We start from the raw sequence: 22613 nt of genomic DNA, 5'->3' as shown, positions 1-22613 counted from the left end.
AGCACCCAGTGTTTGGATCTTACTCAGGAGATGATATCCTTTTAAAAGTCGTCAGGATAAGTGTTCTAGAAGTATGGGTCGGCCAGGCTGATTTTAAAATCCTTTTGTTGCTCTCAGGAAACTGGTGGAACCAAAATTCTATCCCATTTTCTGGTTTCAAACTCTAGTGTTTATCTGGACAGACTGTTCAGCACTAGACCTCTAATCGCTGACGAAGGCTGCTGATGCTGCTGGACAGATCCTCTGTACTCCAGCCTCCAAGCTGCTTGCGTTTCCTGAATCTTGCTGGTCTGTGGGGATGGACAATTATTTTACCCTTCAGCACATGGGTCTCAAGCCCTCTGATTCTTGGTGAATCATTTGGCTCTGGTGGATTGCTTCCCTATTTAGAATGAAAGACTGGAAATGGGACAGTACTTTGCTTATACTGATGCTAGTCTTGTTAGGGCCTAAAAGTGATTATGAAGGAAGGAATAACATTGATCTAAAGATACATAGCCATTCCTCCTCATCCCACATTATGCTTTTGATGAAAAGGGTATTGCTCTTTATCGCCCAAAGGATCCTGAGAAGAAAGTGAATTGTGCACAGAGCATATTTTTTTCTGGGAGTCCAATTCATCCTCAACTATCTTGGCACCGAAGGGTGCTTCAGCTCAATCCCCTTTGCCAAAAAAGGATCAAAGGGGGAGATGTCACTCATGCATTTTCATGAGGTTGGAATGCAAGAGGATTGAATAGAGTTGCCCTCTCCCCAGCAGAGTGGCATGACAGCTAGGGAATGTATAGCAGTGCTGAAATCCTATAACCTAATACTGAGTGGTGTTGTGTCATTGAAATAACTCTTGATTAGGTTGTTAAAGTTTTTCTTTAAATACCAATCTACAAATGTATCAACCATCCTTCAAACACATTTTGATATAGTGATAAGTAATGAACATGAAGGAAATGCCACCTGCGGAATTAGATCAATAGTCCCTGTAGCCTAGTAGTGCCAACCCTGATATTCTGTAGTTCTCTAGGATTCATGGTGTGATCTTTTCAGCCCTGTTACATAAGTTCCTTAACTGGATGCCAGGGATTGAACATGGGACCTTATATATGCAAAGCACATGTTCCAGAGCTGAGGTAAAGCCCCTCCATCACGATATCAGTTGAGGCGAACTCTAAAAGCTCTTCAGATGCAGAGCCAGAATGTTAAATTGTGTTTGAGTGTTATGTTATATTGACCAGCTGGTGAGGCATTCAGAAACCATATCAAGTGCTGTTAAGTTTCAGACATAGGCCTTTTATCAAACTTAGCTAAGCAAATCCCTTCTTTTAGCCACAGGTGTGTAACAGCACACCTAGAATTCTTTTGAGTACAGTTGGACATTATGGCACAGGAGGAGACAATGAATATTTAACCAGATAGATTTGGCTTCAGCTGCTGGAAACCAGTGCCGATATATATAAATAATGAAGACATTGCTATTAAGAGAGTAAAGTAGAAAGTATAACCAGACTTTCTTTTGTTCTTGGCTGCTTGCTCAGAGCTCTGTGTGGATTGTATCTATAACAAATAGATGATTGAAAACTTCAGGAGTTACATGGAATTGTCCTTGCTTACAGTGGGATTACACCCTCTTTTAAAACAGTAATTTAGTGCTTTATTTTCTTTTGAATGGTAATTTCTGGCAAGTGTATCTTTTACCATTATGTACACTGGATGTGCCACAGCATAGGTTTATGAGAAGCAACTCTGCACTCAGATATAGATAAGATTTTGGATACAATAAGTGTGCAGCATTATTTTTCCCTTCGAATGCATATCGTGTTTTAACAAGCTACATAATATCAGGAATGGATCATTACAAATCCACTATTTTTAAAATTAAAAAGATGTCTACAGTTGTGATCCAAGGGATCAGCGGAGAAGAATGGATTTCAGGTAGTTAAATTCAGTCACTTAATCTGTGTGGGTTAATATTTGTGGTTTTTGTAGAAGATTGTTAGTATTATAATTTAGTAAGGTAATTTGCTCAGTACAAGTTGTTTAAAGGACTGTCTAAATATTAAAGCTTTGGAGATAAGGGTGATGACCAGAAAAATAATAAAATGAGGTACTGTACCTGAAATTGTTTGTGACAGTATATCTTTAATAGCTGCATTTACTTACTGTATACTTACAATTGCATTTCCCCAATGTTGTTAAACATATATTAGTGTAATTTTATCTTTCACAATTTTTTCTTCATTTAACTTGAACTGAAATAATAATAAACTAATTAAGGATTTGCTGGTGCTAATTTGCTGAATCATTTGATTAACAAGGATCTAGTTAGGTGTCTGGTCAGCTTCTGGTTTCTTCTACATATTCTGCATAGATGTAGTGTTTTCTATAATGTTGCAAAAATAATACTATATACTAGCATTTTGTAGATAAGTGGTGTAAGTACTCCTTTTCCGTAAAGATTATATTTCGTTTCTCTCTGCCGCAAAGGGGTAAAATAGTTTCAATCAATTCCTTTTCTTATACGATTCAGTTGTCAGAGACTTAGAATTTGCTGTGGGATGTAAATCATGTAGTTGTTACATATTTTGTATGATTACTTATGGTAGAAGAACCAGAATTTTTTTTAAAAAAATAAAAAAATGTCCAGTAGACCTTCAGATATAGCTGAAGAAATGTGCATGCGCGCGCGCACACACGCACACACACATCTACTGCGTCAGACCAACACAGCTACCTACCAGAATCCAGAAATATATTTGTTTGTGAAATAAAAAAGTAAACTGTCAGGTTAATTTAACTGCAACATAGTTATTACTGAATAACCATGTATATCTGTTTTGTCCTTTTACTGGTTTTCAAAGATGTTATACCTTTATAGTGGACTACTACATCATTAAAAAAAATATAAAACAGATTATGTCAGCAAATATCAGCAATGCGTAAGTATAGCAAAAGATTAAACATTAGGAAAGCTTGAAGAGATGCAGTCTAATAATCCAGGTCAGAATGCCCATTCACTATCCCATTACAGAATGATAGTGTATGTTTCTCAATTCTTATGTTAAATAAGTTGGAGTTCTTGTTATTAAATATACCAAGAAAAAAGCACACCAAGAACTCAGGCCAATGTAAGTTTCAATAGTGGGAGTGGTCGCACTATTTGAGTTTGTAATTCTTGTCAGAATACATACTTTTGAATGGATTAGCTTTTGTTACTATTGACTATTGTCTTGTGAGTAGGGACCACTCCCACTATTGAAACTTACATTGGCCTGAGTTCTTGATGTGCTTTTTTCTTGGTATGTTTCTCAATTCTGGCATATCTGTAATTTGAAAAGAACCATTTTGTACTTGCTGAAGTAGCTGAGCACTTGAGGATTATAATTGCCCCATTAGTTCTACTTAGCTGTGTTTAGTTAATCCCCAAGCCCATCTCTTTGCTGGGACCACTGCTTTGGCCTAAGCTTTTGCTGGGAAATTAACAACACTGATTTGTTTACATGTTCAGGGTGCAAATTATAGGCTGAATATAATGAAAAGGAGAACCAACTATTCCTGGAAGAATCAGGGTATCTGCATTCATCTGGGGATAATAAATAATAGTCAATACTATCTCTGGTGGCTGTAGTTCAGGGATGGTTGGTTCTCCTTTTCATTATAGTGCCTTGGGCCCAAGGCCTGCATTCCCTCATGAGCTGCCTTCCAGGAACCACATGCCAGTAGTGGGTGGGCCAGAGACAAAAGTGGGTGGAGCAGTGAATGCCTCTCTTTACAGTGGTACCTCTGGATGCGAACAGGATCTGTTCCAGAGCCCCGTTCGCATCCTGAAGAGAACGCAACATGCGTCTCCGTGAGCGCAGGTTGCGATTTGCTGCTTCTGTGCATGCGTGTGATGTCATTTTGAGTGTCTGTGCATACATGAGCAGCGAAACCTGGAAGTAACGTGTTCCATTACTTCCGGGTCACCGTGGAGCACAACCCGAAAATGCTCAACCTGAAGCAACTTTAACCCGAGGTATGACTGTACTTTGGTGCAGTCAGTTTTATTTCAGCATGCAAAAGCTGGATATTACTACATACTGTACATGCATACAAATACAGCTTTCTATCCAGGCATAGAATAAACATCATCACAGTTCAAGGACACAGCTTGGGGATAGGTTAAGCAAGGGTGAGTTTTTTGGGTGTTATTTGGATAGGAACTTAATTGGTTTGCCTTACTTTTTGTGATGTGAATGAACTCTAGCAATAATTTCTTGTAATCAGTTTTTGTCAGTTTTCTTGTTTAAATGTAATGGGTTTTATTGCTTTATTTCTTTATTTATTTTTCTCATGACTTGTGCACCATTTTGTGTGGCAATTGCCATAAAAAGCAGTATAGAAGCCTTCAAAAATAATTTCTAAATTTGCATCTCTGCAAATAAATTGGCATATGCAGATTTGTGGCCTATGGGTCTATGTCCCAGAACTTCTAAATAACATTCAATGCCTCTGGCTGCATGTGTTAGAAATAAAAAATAACTTTTTAAAATTCTCAATCCATTGGCTCAATCAAATGTCTTGCATTTGGAGCTGAATTTTACTTGTGGAATTGAATGGTACAAAACATTATACAGTGTACCTCTGAATGTGAACGGAATCCGTTCCGGAGCCCCGTTCACATCCAGAAGTGAATGCAACCCATGTCCATGTGTCTGCGCATGTGCGGGTCGCGATTCGCCGCCTCTGTGCGTGCACGTGACATCATTTTGACCGTCTGCGCATGCGCAAGTGGCGAAACCTGGAAGTAACGTGCTCCGTTACTTCTGGGTCGCCGCAGCGTGCAACCCGAAAATACTTATCCTGAAGCTACTTCAACCTGAGGTATGACTGTAATGCTGTTGCAGTTCATATAACTCAATTCCATGAGCCCACTACTCATGGAGGTCTGAGAATTAGTATAAAAGCAGCTCTCACCTCATGTTTCAATACTAGGAATCCCTTCAAGGGAAGTGTGGAGGTGACCAGTAGCATTCCTTCTTGTGGAATTCTGTTATTTATCATAGTTACTTCAGTTCAATTGAGTTATCCATTGCTTGCCTCTGCCCTACTTGCTACAGTGAGGCTGCCATTTTTAGGAGGAAGAGTTTAAATCTTACTGTGTGACACTGCAACTAAAGCAACCCCTAGGTTTGTCTCTTCCATGAATAATACTTAAAATCAACCAATAAAAGTGTGTGGCACAAGTTTACCTTTGTATTTTTTAAAATACAGATACCCAAAAGCCCAAGCTCTTATTTGTAACATGACTGTAGGTTGATGCAGGTCTGACATGGGAGTTCAATATATCCATGGCAGCCATGGACCTGTCTCAAATAGTCAACGGCTCAACACACAGAACAAGACATACCATTGGTTTAGTCTTCACACCATGTGGGAAGGAGGGTGGTCTGGAAATAGGGTGGTGATGGATATCACTCCATTATCATGGTAAGGACATGTTCTGGTGAGATTTGGACTTGCAGAAATGATTCTCCCCTGCAAGGATCCGGGATCAGTTAGGATGGTTCACCCCAAGAGATGATAGATTTCTGAGTGCTCTAGTTTCCCCCCAGTAGGTAGTGGTTCTAGTGGGATAGTGATACTTATGAGCCATTGACACGATCATTTCTGTAGGCCCTCTCCAGTGCTGTGCAGTCCATTTTGTTCCTTGGTATACTAAGTAGCTGATGAAACAGACCGGGAGAGGGCTGGAGGGTAAGTGGTGTAAATCTTACCCAGGAGCTGACCAAGCTCATGTTCAGGCTCATAACACATCCTACCACATGGCAGGGAGAGCAGCAAAGAGATTCTACTTCACTGCCTCCGTTGCATCCTCTAGGAACTATCCAGCAGAGTTGTTCTTTGTGGTCTGAAAGTTGGTTACTTATGACCAAGGGGGCAGACCTCTGGAGCACTGGTGACTAAGTGTAACCAGATGTCTAAAGACATAAAGAATAAAGCTGCTTGGCTCTGTAGTGACTTAGATGCTGCTATTGTGACAGGGCCGGCTGAAAAGTCCAACACAATGTCAAGCACAGTGTTATGGGATCGTGTCCAGTTAATGTGGTCTTATGTTGGGTATAGGATACTTGCAATGATGTGCCTGACCACCTGCTCATAGTTCCTTGTATATCCTGGCTTATTTAAGACTGGTGGGGCATATACTTGGTTGTGCAGAAATTGTATTCCTGGATGAGACTGATTATCTAGATCAGGGTGGTCTATCACCTGGCCCGATGAATGCACATGGTTCTCAAGTTTGCGACCCATGGCAACATTTAACTCCCCCCCCCCCCAGGCTTTCTGCTACCTTTCCAAATCCTGGTAAGTGAGGTTCTGGCCTTTGGGGAAGGAGGTGTGAGGGCTCTGACAGGGTCCTAGATTCCCCTGGCCTCCTTCCCAAAGCCTAGTTAGCACTTTTGTTGTAATGCACTATTGTTGTAAACCACTCTGATATTCTTATGAATGCAGTATATAAATGTGTTGTTGTTGTTTTTTTAAAAAAACAACAACAAAAAAACAAATAAAATAACTTATAAGTAGTACCTAATTTCAGATTAACCCACCATGTTGCTTTACTGCAAGGCTGGGGAACTTGCAGCCCTGATTTCATGTGAGTTGCAAAGAGGGAGAGCAATCTGGAGAAAGGGGTAGCAGAGGTTTTTCTTTTTAGTCTGGCCCAACCAATTTCAGGTTCTAGCCTCTCTCACAACCATTATGCAGTCCCTAAAAGATTCTCCCCATCACAAGGTAATGCTATCATTGCCAGAAAAGAGGCTGCTCAACCCTAATTAAACTCTGGATATTTTATCAGTTTAAGAAGTCAAGAAAGTAATTTTGTCTCAGTACATGTGCTTGGGAACGCAGGTGGCTCTGTGGTCTAAACCACAGAGCCTAGGACTTGCTGATCAGAAGGTTGACGACGGGGTGAGCTCCCATTTCTTGGTCCCAGCTCCTGCCAACCTAGGAGTTCCAAAGCACGTCAAAGTGCAAGTAGATAAATAGGTACCGCTCTGGCGGGAAGGTAAACGGCATTTCTGTGCGCTGCTCTGGTTCTCCAGAAGCAGCTTAGTCATGCTGGCCACATGACCTGGAAGCTGTACGCCGGCTCCCTTGGCCAATAAAGCGAGATGAGCGCCGCAGCCCCAGAGTCAGTCATGACTGGACCTAATGGTTGGGGGTCCCTTTACCTTTACATGTGCTTGAGGTAACACAGAACAAACTTTTAACAGTATCTTGGTGTTAGCTGTAGCATAGGGGTGGCTTGTCCATTAGGCGAAGGGAAGTCATTTGCTTCAGGATGCAACCCCCTCTGTTGTGCGGCTACCAGCCCTGCAGGGGATTAGCTTGCACCACCAACACAGTCCCATTGTCCTCACTGCCGCTGCTGTGTTGTGGTGGCAGTGCAGGCAAAGCTGCAGGTGAGGGTACAGTTGTGATGCTGGTGCTGGCAGCAGTGGGGGCAGGGAGGGGGTGAGGTAAGGACCCAGATAGGCTAGTTCCTAGTGGGATTATTCTGATGAAATCTGTCTGACTGGCTCTTGAGGAAAGGTGTGTGAGAGGTAGTGAGTCATATAGCTTCCATCAGAATAATCCCACTATACCTTTAGGAATTATCTAATTCACTTCCCTACTCCAGGTTCACAATGTCCCTCTATATTTCTTGCTATCTAGGCTCCCCTACTCCATGGCTCACTGCAAGGCGGCTGTCCTTATACTTTCCTTATACTTCCACTGTCCTCCCAGATCTCCTCCTCCTTTCTGTGACAGTTCTGCTCCCACCACTTTCTCTCTCTCTTCATGTTCTATAGTCTTTTATGGTCTATTATTGTCATCTCTTTCTTCCTTTTCACTTCCTCTTCTTCCCAGGTGCTCCAGCCCCAATGATTAAGAGTGGGCCAGCCACATCTGGTGAGCTGAACAATGCTACAGACAACAAGCAATCCGTAGGCTGCCAGTTCCCCACCCCAGCTATATAGACAGAGCAGGATTGCAATACATCTGGGATTTCCCAGACATATCCGGAATACTGCAGTCGACAGCAGTGTCCGGGCGGAAATCGACGAAAATGCCCGGGAAAATACGGATGTATGGCAGTCCATGTTGGCAGTGCCATTTTTGCCGATGTCCCATAAAAATAGTTTTTAAAAAGGCATATTTTTGTGATTTTGTCAAAAAAGCTAATCAACTTTGCTAAAAAAAGCTGTCAACCCTAAGACAGAGGGGGGAAATGTTCTAAACTCTAAAAGACAGAAAGTGTGAACCCAGACTTTCTGTGATAGTAGTTCCAACAGAGATGTTAGGGTGTCAGCTGAAAGCAAAACAAAACATACATAGACAGATTATATAGGCTTGCCATACGTCAGGAAAATTCCTGACAAGTCCTGGTTTTTGGGTGTAAAAATGACATCTAGGGGGAATTTTGCTGAATCAGCAAAATGTCAGGGGAAACCCAGGTGTATGACTATGTGATGGAAAACGCCAAGACAACAACTCCAAAAGCTTAAAATCACTACTTTTGGGGTCTTCCTAAAAAAAGGAAATATGGGAACCCTAGGTTATAGTAAGTATTTTGCAGTGTGTGTGTGTGCATGCCATAAGGTTATAAAACTGCTCCTTGCTCTATAAAGCGATGTTTCCTTCCTTCCTTCCTTCCTTCCTTCCTTCCTTCCTTCCTTCCTTCCTTCCTTCCTTCATCTAACATCTATCTATCATCCATCTATCTATCTATCTATCATCTATCTATCTATCTATCTATCTATCTATCTATCTATCTATCTATCTAATCTATCATCTATGTATCATCTATCTATCTCTACAACTTGATCATAAATAGAACCTCTAAGCTATAAAACAAATGCTATATAACTATTACCTTACTTTTCTGTGTATAAGACTAGTTTTTTTTTTTTTTACTTTAAAATAAGGCTAAAAATCTTGGGGCGTCTTATACATGGGCACGTCTTATACATGGAAAAATACAGTAAATTCCCAGGCTTGGAACTGACAGGCCTCTAGCAATATAGGGGAAGGCGTCAATGAGGTGGGAAAGATGAAATATTCTGTTTCCCATTCCAGTGAGGCCTGAGCTACAAGGCTTCTAGGCTGGCTGAATCCTCAACAAAAACACTTCCCCATTGGGGGATACACTGCAAAATGTTGTTGTAAGGCTCACTTGTTTGTATGCATTTTGAAAGGGTCAGAAGGGCTGTAAGAAACAGCAGCATGATGACCTCATATTATTGATAGGATTCAGCGATGGTGACAGTGTACCCACCTCACATTGTTGTAGTAGTTGGTGGTAGAACCCATTTTTTTGTAGCATTCCCTATGCTTCACCTTGTAGCATGATCCTTCCTTCCATGTGACTACAGATGAGGCTGATAAGACTGATCTATAATTAAAAGAACTAACTATGACATAGTTCAAGAGCCTTAGGTTCAGTGTGAAAACAATTTTGAGCTTCTCGGCTTTTTGAATTTTATTTTAAGGTTTCCCCTTGTTTGTGGGGCACAGAGGAATTGCTGAATGCATTAGTATGGATGTATGACAAATAATGAGCATAAAAGAACTGGCATTGGGCCAGCTTGGTATCCTCACTACTATATGAAAGAAAGTACTACAGCACAGACTAGTGGCTTAGGGAAAGAATAGAAGAGGAGAAATTTTCCTGTAGATTTGTGTGTAACATAAAAAATAAATGAATAAAGGCTTTTTCCTGTTATCTCCATGGAGTAAATATAATAAGAAAGTGGTTGTGTTGTGGTCTGAGTAATAATAATATTTATTATGGATTATCATTACGGCAAAATGGTTTTCTTTGCAATAGTGTGTTGTGTGAGGAACATAGAATCGTAAAATAACAGAGTAGGTATTGAAAGGAACTTTGGAGGCCATCTGGTTCAACTCCCTGATCCATACATGATCTGCAGTGCTGGATTTAATGGCATCAGTCCTGATAAGTGGCTGTCCAGTCCCTGTTTAAATAACACATCAAGTTGGGTTTTAAATGTTAAGGGTTGTTTCCAGCAAAGTTCTGCTTACAGTAGAGCCATTGAAATTAATGAAGCTAAGTTAGTCATGTCCACTGATTTCAATGGGTCTATTCTGAAAAATGACTAACATTGTAAACAACACTTACTATTTAGCCAGTATAGCATTTGATATCAATTATAACTGTGCCTATTGCTTCTTTAAGAGTGTAACACTTTCTGGAATTCCAGACTGGTAAAGTGTTAGTCTGATTTACACATGTCTCATTCACATATGTCATGGGTCGGCAAACTAAGGTCCGCAGGCCGGATCAGGCCCAATTGCCCTCTGGATCTGGCCCGCGGACAGTCCTGGAATCACCACTTGGATCAGCGTGATTGTTCTGGCTGCGCCAATTTTTTTGCAATTTTCTTCGGGTGCCACCCCCCCCCCCACACACGGCAGCAGCGCCTCCTCCCTCCCTCCTGGCTTCTCCCTGCCCTGTGGAGGAAGGGAGCTGGGCTTTGGTGCCAGCCAGTCCGAAGCCTTGCCACCCGCACACTGAGGTGTGACCCAGACTCGCCACCCGCCAGCCTGCCTCTCCGTCCATGGCCGTGCTGTGGGCATTGTGATGGGCATGTTGCAGGACTTCGGCTGGAGCTTGGTGCACCTGCTGGCCCCGCACTTGGCGCCTAGGAAAGTTGGCCTGGAAAGGAGAGGCGCCGCCACCACTGCTGGCTCCCAACCGCAGGCAGAGAGCGAAGGAGGTAGGAAAGCAGGGGGAGGGGAGGGGCTGGGGGAGAGGGAGAGAGAGAATCCCCCCTTCGCTGCTTGCGTGTGCACACAGTCCAGCCCACCACAAGGTCTGAGGAGCGGTGAACCGGCCCCCTCCTAACAAAATTTGCTGACCCCTGACATATGTGAAAAACAACCAGAGGTGGAGCTAGCGGCTCCAGCATCTGGAGCGGCACACATGCTGTGCACCCAGGGGCGGGGCAATCCTCCCCCGGGGGCAGGATGGTGAGCGTCCCACAGGGGTGGGGCGGCAAGTGTCCCATGGGGGAGCGGAGCCCGTGGCAAGTGTCCCAGGGGGTGGGGCGGCGATGTCACCCCTCTCAGGGATGACACCCAGGGCGGACTGCACCCCCTGCAACCCCCTTCCTCCGCCAGTGAGTACAACCACTTGGAAATGTCTCACTTGGCAAACCATTGTATGAAATGGTGCATTTTAAAAGGAGGGTCTAAATCACCATATCTCTATGGCCTTGCACACAGCTTTTGGACACAACAAACTAAACCAGAAAGAGTTAATGCAAGGCCAATGTTGACTGATTTCTGAATTATCTTCTTGCTTGAAAGCATCTGGGAGGGGCTTTTAATTTATAAGAGTAATGGCACTAGAGTAGAGGTGTTACTGTTAACGATTCCCCACATCCAGTGCCATTTTCTCAATCTAAATCCCCTTCATAAGCTACTGATTGTCATATGTGGGAAAATATAAATACCCATGGGAGGAAAATAAGGGTACCATATTTAACCCACATCAGAGCAAGCAGCAATGGGGGAAGTAGCACAATTTAGATCAAGAAACAGTATGAATAGAAAGTGTTTAACTGCTCCCTGATCTTATTCTGATCAAATCTGGATTCCTTCCACGACTCTTTTAAACAACAACAACAAAATCAGGAAATCCACTCACAGATCTTGCAAGTAATATGACGTTTCCTAATATCAGGAACCACCAGGTCCATGTGCTGAAATCTCCTCTTCTACATTAAGGATGCAGGAGTCCTGTCCTCTGTTTCAGTTAGTCACCTGGACTTTCCTCTCCTCAACAGCCAAATGCCATCTATACAGTAGGAGAGAGCTTTCCTTGTATTATGGCTACTTAGAAAATTGCTCAGGAAATAGGAACCACTTCTGCATTATAAATTGCTTAGTGAAAAAGGAGCCTCCAGACACATGGTTGAGCCCCTTGGAGAAGCACTGCTGTGAGTTTTTTCGCAGCTACCCAAATTTCCTTTATATAGGAGAAGGTCTCAAGCCTTTCAGGTTGCAATCCTATTATATAATACTAATTTAAGTCCAAGTCCTACTAAACTCCTACTAACTTCTCAGTAGACACCTGAAGGATTGCACTGTTTGAAGCAGTCTTTATTCCTCTTATTTTGTTTTCCTCCTATCTTCACACAGAGTTACAACCTAAGATTTTTCTGTAAGCCTTCATTATATGAGGTATGTTTCAAATCCTGAATGTCTAGTCTTCAACCTCAGGAAGTACTTTAATATTTATCCGCACAGAAATTGTCTATCACTTGCATAGGTGATGCCCCATTATACCTAGCTGGAATATTGAATTTTGGATGTAATTCCTTTAACTTTGTGCCGAAGTATGATTTTCCTTTTTCTTGTCATTTTTGACTCTTCACTGTGTGAGTAACACAGACCTGGACTGTGGAAGCACCATATCAGAACCATTTGATATATTTTAATAATTGCTTGTGCTATAGGGTGTAATCCCAAGTACCTCCTCCTCCTCCAGTGGGACTTTGTGGAGTGACAGGGCCACTGCTTCATCTACAACTCTGCTGTAGGTGGCAGCCACAGCTGAAGATGGGGGAGGGTGGGATGACTGAGTCTGGTTGTGACCCAATTGCTGCACTAGCTCCACTGTACTAGTTGGTTAAGTCATTGGTGCCACACCAGCCCTAATGAGGTCATGTGACAGCAGCAAGACTGGCTTGGCATCCAGCAGATCTCGTGCCAGCTCAGACCTGCCTCTCCCCACTCTGTTTTGGAGCTTTCTGCTGGCTCCCGCTATTTGCTAGCTCCCACTAATGAAGATAACATCAGCAGGCCTACTGCCTGTCTGCATGTTCAGCTGATGGAAGGGGGAGGTTGGCAGGAGACTGGAAGAGGTGGGATAAAGACACCTTCACCTAATCCACCCCAGCCCAGTATAACATCATCATCATCATCATCATCATGATTATTATAGCAGCTAAGTGTTGATAGCAATTTTTATTAGGGATTGCAATAGATAGAAAAAATGTACAGTTAATTGACCTGCTGTCTTTCACTCAATTTATTACATTTAAATACAGTACTTTGCTTTTCTGAGATATTGCAGGGATTGTGACCATCTTAAAAACTAAAAACTGCCTTTTATTATAAGGAGGAAATTCCATCTCAATTTTTTTATACATATTTCTTTGAAATATTTGATGCATTTCTGCTTATAAAACCATCAAGAATAAAATCCAAATCTAATAGATCAAACCTAAAATCCAATTTAAGATATGAACAGCAATAGGAGCAGTAAATCAGTACAATTTAAGATATGAACAACAATAGGAGCGATAAATCAACCAGCCATTAAATACTTGGGAGAAGAGAACAGCCTTAATTTGGTGCCTCAAAGATGTCATATTTGGCACCAAACTTGTTTCTGTATGTGGGGGTGCAGCCACAGAAAAAACCCTATATAGTGGGTACAACCAGTATCTCAGGGACACTTGGAACAGACTTTCAGAAGATGGTGTTAAATAACTGAAAGGTTCAGATGAAAGAAGTTATTTCTTTACATACCTCCTTGCCTCCAGACCACATAGAGCAAGGCAGCCATCACAAAAAGCATGACAGATTTCGGATTACACTTGATGGACATATAATTTCTATGGGTTTTATATACCTAATACTGATCTTTTTTTCCTGATATGGACTCTAATGCTTGCTCTATGAACAAATGTACTTATTCTACATGCCTGGATATAGTTTTTTTGTTTTTGTTTAGTGCTTTATGTTTGCATTACTTGGTTCTGATTGTTTTCTTGTTTTGTACTTACTGAAAATTGAAATAAAAATATTTACTAAAATATATATATTGTGCACCACCCTCACCATGGCATCAGGGGAATTAGGTTCAAGTGAGTGAGGTGAGCCTGGGACTACTTCTGAACCTGGAGTTAGAGACAGATGAACCTTTCTCTGCCCCAGAGTTCTACTGAAGCCTGGAATTTGTTTGGGCCCTGCACCTCCTGGGTGAAATTGCAGAGCGATAAAAAGCTGCCTCCTGCCATCTCCAGCTCAAAGCTAGAGGGAGAGCAGAGGCGTGTGAGCTTGCATCTGTGCCCAGCTGATCATCTGCAGGGGCAGATCAAGCCCACATACCCCTGCTTATCCTTTCCAGCTCTCATCTGGATAAGAAAGGTAAAGGGGCATGTGCTTAATCTTCTTCTGTGTCCTGTTGGGTGCAGATGCAGAATAAGCCTCTGCCTCCTTCCAAGTCTGAACTTTTGAGGGAGGGAGGTGCTTATTTTCTGCCCCCTTAGAGCCAACTTTAGATCTGGAGAGAGGGGCAGGAGAGTCTTCTCTGTTCATGCTGTGTTTTAGACACAGCATGTGGTCCAGGACAGTATACAACCTGTTGGAGAAGTGCGCTCACTCTTCCCGGTGGGCACCATTGTGGGCCGTCATTTCCTCCACCCAAGGAGATCCAACAGGGAAGCCCCAGGGATGGGACAGTTTCCTAGGCAGCAAAGGAAGCTTCTGGGCTGAGCTTGCTGCCTGGGAAATGGATCCCACCCACTTGCTCAATTAGCAAATTTCCAAATGATCTACAAGGGCAGTCCCACATGCAATGCATTACAGTAATCCGACCTGGATGCTGTATTCCTTAGAGGCTATCTGGGTATCCAAAGTCAAATCTAATAGTATCTTAATATTCACATTTGATCCTTAAAGGGGAGTGTAGCGCCTCCATTACTTCACTGGATAGTTGAATCATTTAATATTTGAATAATCTGATTAAAACTTGCAACCTTTGTTTAATCGCTTTGATCATGGAAAGGTGAACAGAGAATTTTAAAGATCACATAATGTTTCTTTGTATCCTGTTATCATTTGCAAAGGTCATTATTCTATTTGGGAACATTGGTGCTTCACATATAGTGTAGCCACCCCATAATCCCTCCCTTTTTTCTTTGGAGTAAAATAGTAATAGAGCATAAACTGTAGTTATCACTGGACACTCTTCATAATAACCTAAAAATTGCCTTCCTGAATGAGATCAAAGGTCCATTAAATTCAACATTCTAACTACATTCAGACAACCATCCATGGCTGCATAAGCCTTCTCTCCTCCCATGTGCACTAGTTTATTAGTAAAGATCCTTATTTGTATTGAGGATTATTTTTACAGATAATTTTTAAAAAATCACGTATAGTCATAGCCAATTTTAGACCTCATCACCAATATGCAGTATAGGGTGTAATTCAATGTCACACTCTTCCAATTTTTTCATTTCAGATTGTCAGACAGAACAATCCCCCTTCTTTCCCAGCACACTGTTCTGTGGGTTCTCCTGGCTACCCCAGAGCTATTTGGGGGGGCTGCAGGGGGCACAGCAGGGAGAGAAATGGGAAAGTCTTGTATAAGCAGAAATCCTTCCTCAGAGCTTCTGCTGACAGTGCTAATTAGGTGAATCCTGCCCACAATCTCCAACATATAATATTTGAATTCAGTATACTGTACATCTATACTGTACAAACTACTTGTTCCTTGATTTTAACTTCAGTCTTGCCTGCATCTTTACTGAGAACCTCCAAGTGAATTTAAAGTAGTGATGGAGCTTTGCTTCAATCTTACATCCACTGAAAAGAAAATTTAACAAATGTATTTATGGAAAATTGTATATTAAAATTGATAAATGGGTGGCTTTTTTAATTAAAAAAAATAATGCCAGGCATTGGTGGCATCTGTCTGTCTTGGGAGATAATGGAGGAGTGTGCCTTTGGGGGTGAGGTCAAGCTGCTGGAAAGTTGCAGCGTCTGCTGTGACTGTAGAGACCGATGTGGGAGAGGCATGTTTGACTGCAGCTGGGGCAGAAGAAGGCATCCAGTTGTGCTGTTGCAGATGCACCATGGCATTTATTCTCTCTGTGCTTCTCCCAGTGGTCATTTCTCCTCTGGTCACTGCTATGGATACATGACTTGACAGCCTGTCTCCAGGCACTGTGGTCATCTGCAAGGGATTCCCATGTGGCAAGGTTAATGTTGCCAGCCTTCATATTTGCAGATATCTTTGTAACACAGAGTTGATCTACCAATTAGCCTGGTGCCAGAAGCCATAGAACACATCCGTGGTGATCCTGCCATCTTATATGTGGATGTGACCAAGCCAGTGTGGACATCACTGAGACAGGAGTGCAAACATGTTGGAATGTGGGCTTGGGAGAGCACATCTTTGTTTGGAATTCTGTCCTGCCATGTGATACCTTCATATTGGTATTGGTTGTTGTCCTAGCTGCCTTGACAATATGCTTACCCAGCTCAATGTTGATGGAGAAATTGCTGGTTATGGTGGAACCCAGGTAGACAAAATTGCCTACCACCTCAAGTGTGTGGGGTATTTGCACCGTCTTGACCCAAGATGTTGGTCTTTGTCATACTGATAGTGAGGCCAAACTCCCTGCAGGCTTGGGCAAAATGGTCAGTGAGTCTCTGTAGACTCACTGCACTTTCTTGGAGTGCATTGTCAAGGCTGTGTCATCTGCAAACAACATCTCTTGGATAAGGACCCATTGGACTTTTGTCTTGGCACAGAGATGTACCAGGTTGAGCAGACTCCTGTTGCTCCTTGTATGGATGTCCACACATTTTTCAGTTGAGCTGAAAGCATATGAGAGCATCAGGGGGGAAAACATGCCAAAGAGGGTTGGAGCAAGAACACAGTCCCTTTCCACACCGCTCTTTATAGGGAAGGTGTCTGAGGATTAGCCATCATGTTAGATGGTGTTGCACATGTTCTTGTGGAAGGACACAATCACCTTGTGAAGCTTAAGTGGACACCCTGTCTTCTTGAGCATTGTAAATAATCCTTTTCAGCTGACGAGGTCAAAGGCCTTCGTCAGGTCTATGAAGGCAATGAACAAGGGGTGTCTCTCTTCTCAACATTTTTCCTGCAGCTGGTGCAGTGAGAATATCATGTTGACTGTTGACCTCTGAGCTCTAGAGCTGCATTGTGACTCAAGATAGACCCTGTCAGCAAGTGGCTATAATCTGTTGAAAACTACACTGGCAAAGGCTTTCCCCACAGTACTCAAAAGGGAGATCCCACCGTTGTTGTTGCAGTCTTGGTGGTCACCTTTGTTCTTGTAGAAGGTCACAATGCTGAAGTCATACATGTCTTGTGTCATGGATCCTTGTTCCCAGCACTGCAAGAGAAGGCCGTGGAAGTGTGTCATGAAGGAAGAATTGAAACTGGCTTTCAGCATTCTCCAGGAACAAAGCAATACCAGTACTGGGCACAAGGTGGTGCTCCAGCCTGTGCCATGAATAGCTTCCTCTCTTTACTATAACATTTTAATGCTTCAAAATGTATGCATGCAGGAGGTGTTTGCTTTTTAAAACAGACCACATTATAGGTTCTTTAAAATTTATATATCCACTATAATTTAATCAGGTTTTTTTTTGGCTTTAATACAAAAAGTTATAACATAATTAAATTTAAGGCGGCAAATGTATAACATGAACAACAATAATTTTCTTTTCATACAATTTTGTGTGTTTTATCCATTCATTTATTTCTTTATACTATATATAGACTTCATTTGACAAAAAAATCTTCACAAGTTAATTTACTGCCGGACAAGGTGGTGGAGGCAGCCTGGGTTTAAATATGCCCTTGGGCGGAGTCCTGTAGCCTGCCCACCCATGATTAGCAAAATATCGGGCAGGCTTGCACCCACTTCCCAGGCTGGTGAAAGGCCAGTTTCTGGTGTTGCAGCAGCCTGGGAAAAGACCTTGCCTCCATGTCCCATGCTGGCTTGTGGTGCTGTGTTCTCACCCCAGGGCTGTGTTCTCACCCCAACTCTCTTTGGCATATTCTTCTCCCTGTTGCTCTCATATGCCTCCAGTTTGACTTTCATGTACTTTCATGTACAGTATGTACCGTACTTTCATTTGAGGACTGACGGGGTCTGTTCTACCTGCTACAAAAGTGCTGCAGGTGCTTATCCAAGAAATGTTGTTTGCAGATGACATGGCCTTGACAATGCACTCAGAGGAAGCTCTACAGAGACTCATTGACTCATTTTACCCAAGCCTGCAGGGAGTCTGGCCTTACCACCAGCCTAATGAAGACCAACATCCTGGGTCAGGATGTCATCAGCACTGCACACATCAGTAGTGGTGACCACAAGCTTGAGATGGTGGACAGTTTTGTCTACCCGGGTTCCACCATAACCAGCAACCTTTCTGTTGATGCTAAGTTAGACAAGCATATTGGTAAGGCAGCTACGGCAATGGCTCACCTCTCCAAAATGGTATGGGAGAATGTATTGCTAACTATCAATACCAAGATGAAGGTCTACCAGGCTTGCATGTTGAGCATGCTGCTTTATGGAAGTGAGTCGTGGGCAACTTACACCCACCAGAACCAATGCCTCAATGCCTTCTACATGCGCTGCATCAGGAAGAATTGGGGCATCACATGGCAGGACAGAATTCCAAACAAAGATGTGTTCTCCCAAGCCCACATCCCCAGCATGTTTGCACAAAATTGAAAATGGCAGGATTCCCAAAGATTGGCAGACCAACTATGTTTTATAAAGATGTCTGCTAATGTGACATGAAGGTTGGCAACATTAACCCTGCTATATGGGAATCCTTGCAGGTGGTCACAGTGCCTGGAGACACAGTCAGATTGTGGGTCCACAGCAGTGACCAGAAAAGAAATGACCACTGAGAGAAGTGTAGGGAGAAGAAAAGCCATGGTGCATTTGTAACAGAAAAACTGGATGCCTTCATCTGCCTCAGTATCTTTTCCAGGTCTCTACAATCTCAGTAGGCACTGCAACTCTCCAGCGGTTTGCTTTTATCCCCAATGGCACACTCTTCCATTGGCTCTCTCTTGAGATGGATGCCAACTAAACAGTTGAACCTGAAGTCAAGTTGAAGCTAGGTTGAAATGGATCTATAATCTTCTTCTTCTTTGGCGATCACTCATGGCCAAGTAAGATTGTCCTCCATGAATCACCAGGTGTTCTTTAGTTCCCTGGTTCTTCTTTGTATGCTGTGTAGCTCCAGCTCCAGTTCTCTATTTCACACATTTTGTTTGTTTCATTTGACATCTCTTTCATTTTTTCACTCTCACAATACTGTTGAAGAGTCCTGTTGGTTTTGTTTCTCTGCTTTTGATAGAAGTGAAATTGAAAGGCATATTCACAGGTGTAAGTGATGCTGTTCAGTCAAGACATAAAATTTGTGTGTCCAACTTTTTCCAGCTCTTAGAGTATTCTCCCTCCAGTAAAAAAAGCAAAAAAGGGCAAAAAATAAAAGCAAGCTGCACAACTATACATCCATTCCAAAACTCACCTATATTATGTAGAGCTCACCATTCTTCCACTAGTGCTGGATGGATTTGTGGGAGGGTTTATACAAAGTAAAAATGTGGCTATAGTGTGCTTTGCAGCATCATGTGAGTATGTGAGATAAACATTAATGCCTCACAGAAGGAATAGAGAGAATCTGGGCCTATGCCCATGCTTGACAAAGTGTATGAACAAATTGCATAGTGGGACTGTAGAAGTATGCTCTAGTTGCCTGTAGTGCTTCCAAACATTTAATGAACATTTAATGTACAGCATGCATTCACAAATTCCTATGTTGCTGTTGTTTTTAAAAATCCAATAGAACACATAGGATTATCCAATAAAACACATTATCCATTACTGTTCAATATCAGGAGGTAAAGACTGCATGAATGTACATATGGATTTCCAGAGGCATTAGCTGCGTTAATCTACTGCAGAAAAAACAACAGAGAATCTTGTCGGAAAAAATAAAAAAATTGTCCAGTAGCACCTTAGAGATCAACTAAGTTTGTTCTGGGTATAAGCTTTCGTGTGCATGCACACTTCTTCAGATACACTGAAGAAGTCACCAGACCCTTATAAATAATGGGAGGGTGGGGTGGGGTTTTCCTCAGAAGGGTAGTAGGAGATGGGTGATTGACTCAATGGGTGTGGTAAACTTGTTGACGACTGTTGTTGTTGTTTAGTTGTGTCCGACTCTTCATGACCCCATTCCTGTCTTCCATTGCCTCCTGCAGCTTGGTCAAACTCATAATGACTGTTATCAAATCCAAATCCAAACTCTTATGACGACTGTTAACGACTGTAATTAGTCCTACAGGAAAAGACAAGTGATAGTTTGCAGATGACCAAAAATAGCTTTAGCATATGTAATGAGACAAGAATCCAATATCTCTATTCAGACCAGGTCTCTCCATAGTTTTCAGTTTTAGTGTTGTTGTTTAGTCGTTTAGTCGTGTCCGACTCTTCGTAACCCCATGGACCAGAACATGCCAGGCACTCCTGTCTTCCACTGCCTCCCGCAGTTTGGTCAGACTCATGCTGGTAGCGTCAGTTTTAGTAATAAGTTGTAATTCAGCAACTTCTCTTTCAAGTCTGTTTCTGAAATTATTTTGTAATGAGACAGCTGCTTTGAGAGCCTGTATTGAATGTCCTGGGAGATTGAAGTGTTCTCCTACTGGCTTCAGTGTCCACACAATGTTTTTGGCATCAAAATGCCAGGTCCCGTTGTCAATGACCCATTTGTGATATGCCATTCCAACCTGGAAACACCCTAACAACTTTATTATAGTATCAACTTTCATAGACTACAGTATATCAGTTGCATCAGAAGTATTACTTTGAGTTACAGGTGTGTAACTCAAACACACACAGTCGAGGGTGGAATTACAAACTGTCAGAAGGAAATGAAACCCAGAAAGTACAGACTGTGATGACTAGGTTATTAAGAGTGACCATAAATACTTCCTGCGTTTCATTTCCTTCTGACTTTGCTGGTTAGAATTCCCCCTCCCAACTGTGTGTGCCTTGAATAATAGAATTATAGAGTTGGAAGGGACCCTCAGGGTCGTCAAATCCAACCCCCTGCAATGCAGGAATCTCAACTAGCTCATACATGACAGAAGGCCACCCATCCTCTGCTTAAAAATATCCAAGGAAGGAGAGTCTACCATCTCTCAGTGGAGTCTGTTCGTGTGTGTGTGTGTGTGTGTGTGTGAGAGAGAGAGAGAGAGAGAGAGAGAGAGAGAGAGAGAGAGTACACATTCACTTCACACTATATACTTCCCAGCCCTTTCCCCCCTGCTGGTTAACTCTTCCTCAGCTGGCTAAAGCTTCTCTCCCCTGTGATTCCCATGATGATTGGCTCCATGCTGCTATTAAGTTTTTTCCAACACTTAATAGTGGCCTACATTTCCCCTTGTGCTGTTCAGCTAATTGGGGAACAGCTGAGAGTGATGAAAAGGGCACTGGAGCTCCGCCTACCCCAGGCCTGCTGCTTGTCTTATCAGTGGGATACTATGTTGTGAGCCATTAAGGTTAGGCAGAGTGCCAGTTCTGAGAAAGAAATAGAAAATAGCATGTTTCTACTTAGTGAGCATGCATGGAATTGCGCTGTTGTAAAAACACTTGTTATTTTATTGATGGTCTAAGAAGCACCTGTGTGTGATCTAAAATATGATTAAACACACTGCAAAACTTCTGGGTTAAATTATTTTCCTATATATTTTTGTTAAGATTGTAATGACTATTATGAGGAAGTGGTGTTTAAGAGGCTGTTTCTGGATAACTAGGACTATATTTGGCATATATTTGGTGTGAAATAGCCTTTGTTTTCCACCTTCTGGGAAACTAATACACATTTCCTCTCTTACTTTATATATAGGTAATGTGGGTATGTAACTCGTGCCGAAAACAACAAGAAATCCTCACAAAATCCGGAGCCTGGTTTTATAATAGTGGAACAAATACACCACAGAAGCCTGATCAAGAAGTTTTTAGAGGGCTACGTAACGAAGAAGCACCTCAGGAGAAAAAAGCAAAGCTGCATGAGCAATCCATATCAGGGTTGGAACGAGGTAGATCTCAAGGGCTCACAAGGCAAGACTCCATAAATGGCTCAGGAGGGAAGGTAGCAGGTGACACGGCAGACAGGTAAGGAATTGGCTCATTATACTTCAAAAAAGGAGTTGTCATATGTTTATGAGTCATATTATCTTTGCATTTCTTTTTCATGTTTAATAAGTTTCGTCTAAGCAGAATATAAAGAAGCATTTATTTTCAGAAGTATGCAAGGTCTGCATTATTATTTCCTTACCATTTATATTGGGATGATTCTGTAAGTGAGCATACACTTTTCTGTAAATTAGGAAGGGCTGCCTTTGTGGAATGAAAAAAGCCCAAAGTTAGGCCATTAATTCTGCAGCATGAATTAGATAAAAGATGCATAAAAATTGGAATTTTCACTAGTTCAAAGTGTCAGAGATTTATCTCTCTTTCTACATCTGTGTATGTGCTGAGAGAATGGATTTTATACATCTGAGGCCTAAATCAGAAATACATTAACTGCTCAAAGGGGACTGCTAATCTGCATATTTTAGTTGGGTACAGTTTAAATTATTTTTTCCTCAAACTGTAGTTTATGAATGTTCTGCACTTATTTCTTAGTGTTCTTCTTCTTAAATTAATATATTTCACACTGGTGGAAAATACCTCTAAGCCCTATTAAAATATTGGTATATGTGTCTAGGAATC

The 22613-nt window shown here is 42.1% G+C and overlaps 1 protein-coding gene across 22 annotated transcripts in view; it reads left to right on the top strand.

The window, feature by feature from the left end:
• Positions 1–22613, top strand: part of RIMS2 (regulating synaptic membrane exocytosis 2) — a 348435-nt gene that overhangs the window by 63546 nt on the left and 262276 nt on the right. For all 22 annotated transcript variants that reach the window (XM_083748880.1, XM_083748886.1, XM_083748877.1 and 19 more), the window contains one exon: positions 21745–22013. In XM_083748880.1, coding sequence (XP_083605006.1) covers positions 21745–22013 — 269 coding nt within the window. The remainder of the gene's footprint in view (positions 1–21744; positions 22014–22613) is intronic.

This window comes from Podarcis gaigeae, assembly GCF_964106915.1.
Source record: "Podarcis gaigeae genome assembly, chromosome: 7".
NCBI classification, from domain to species: domain Eukaryota; kingdom Metazoa; phylum Chordata; class Lepidosauria; order Squamata; family Lacertidae; genus Podarcis; species Podarcis gaigeae.
Note: the sequence above shows the minus strand (reverse complement) of the source record. Positions and strands in the feature narration are given on the sequence as shown.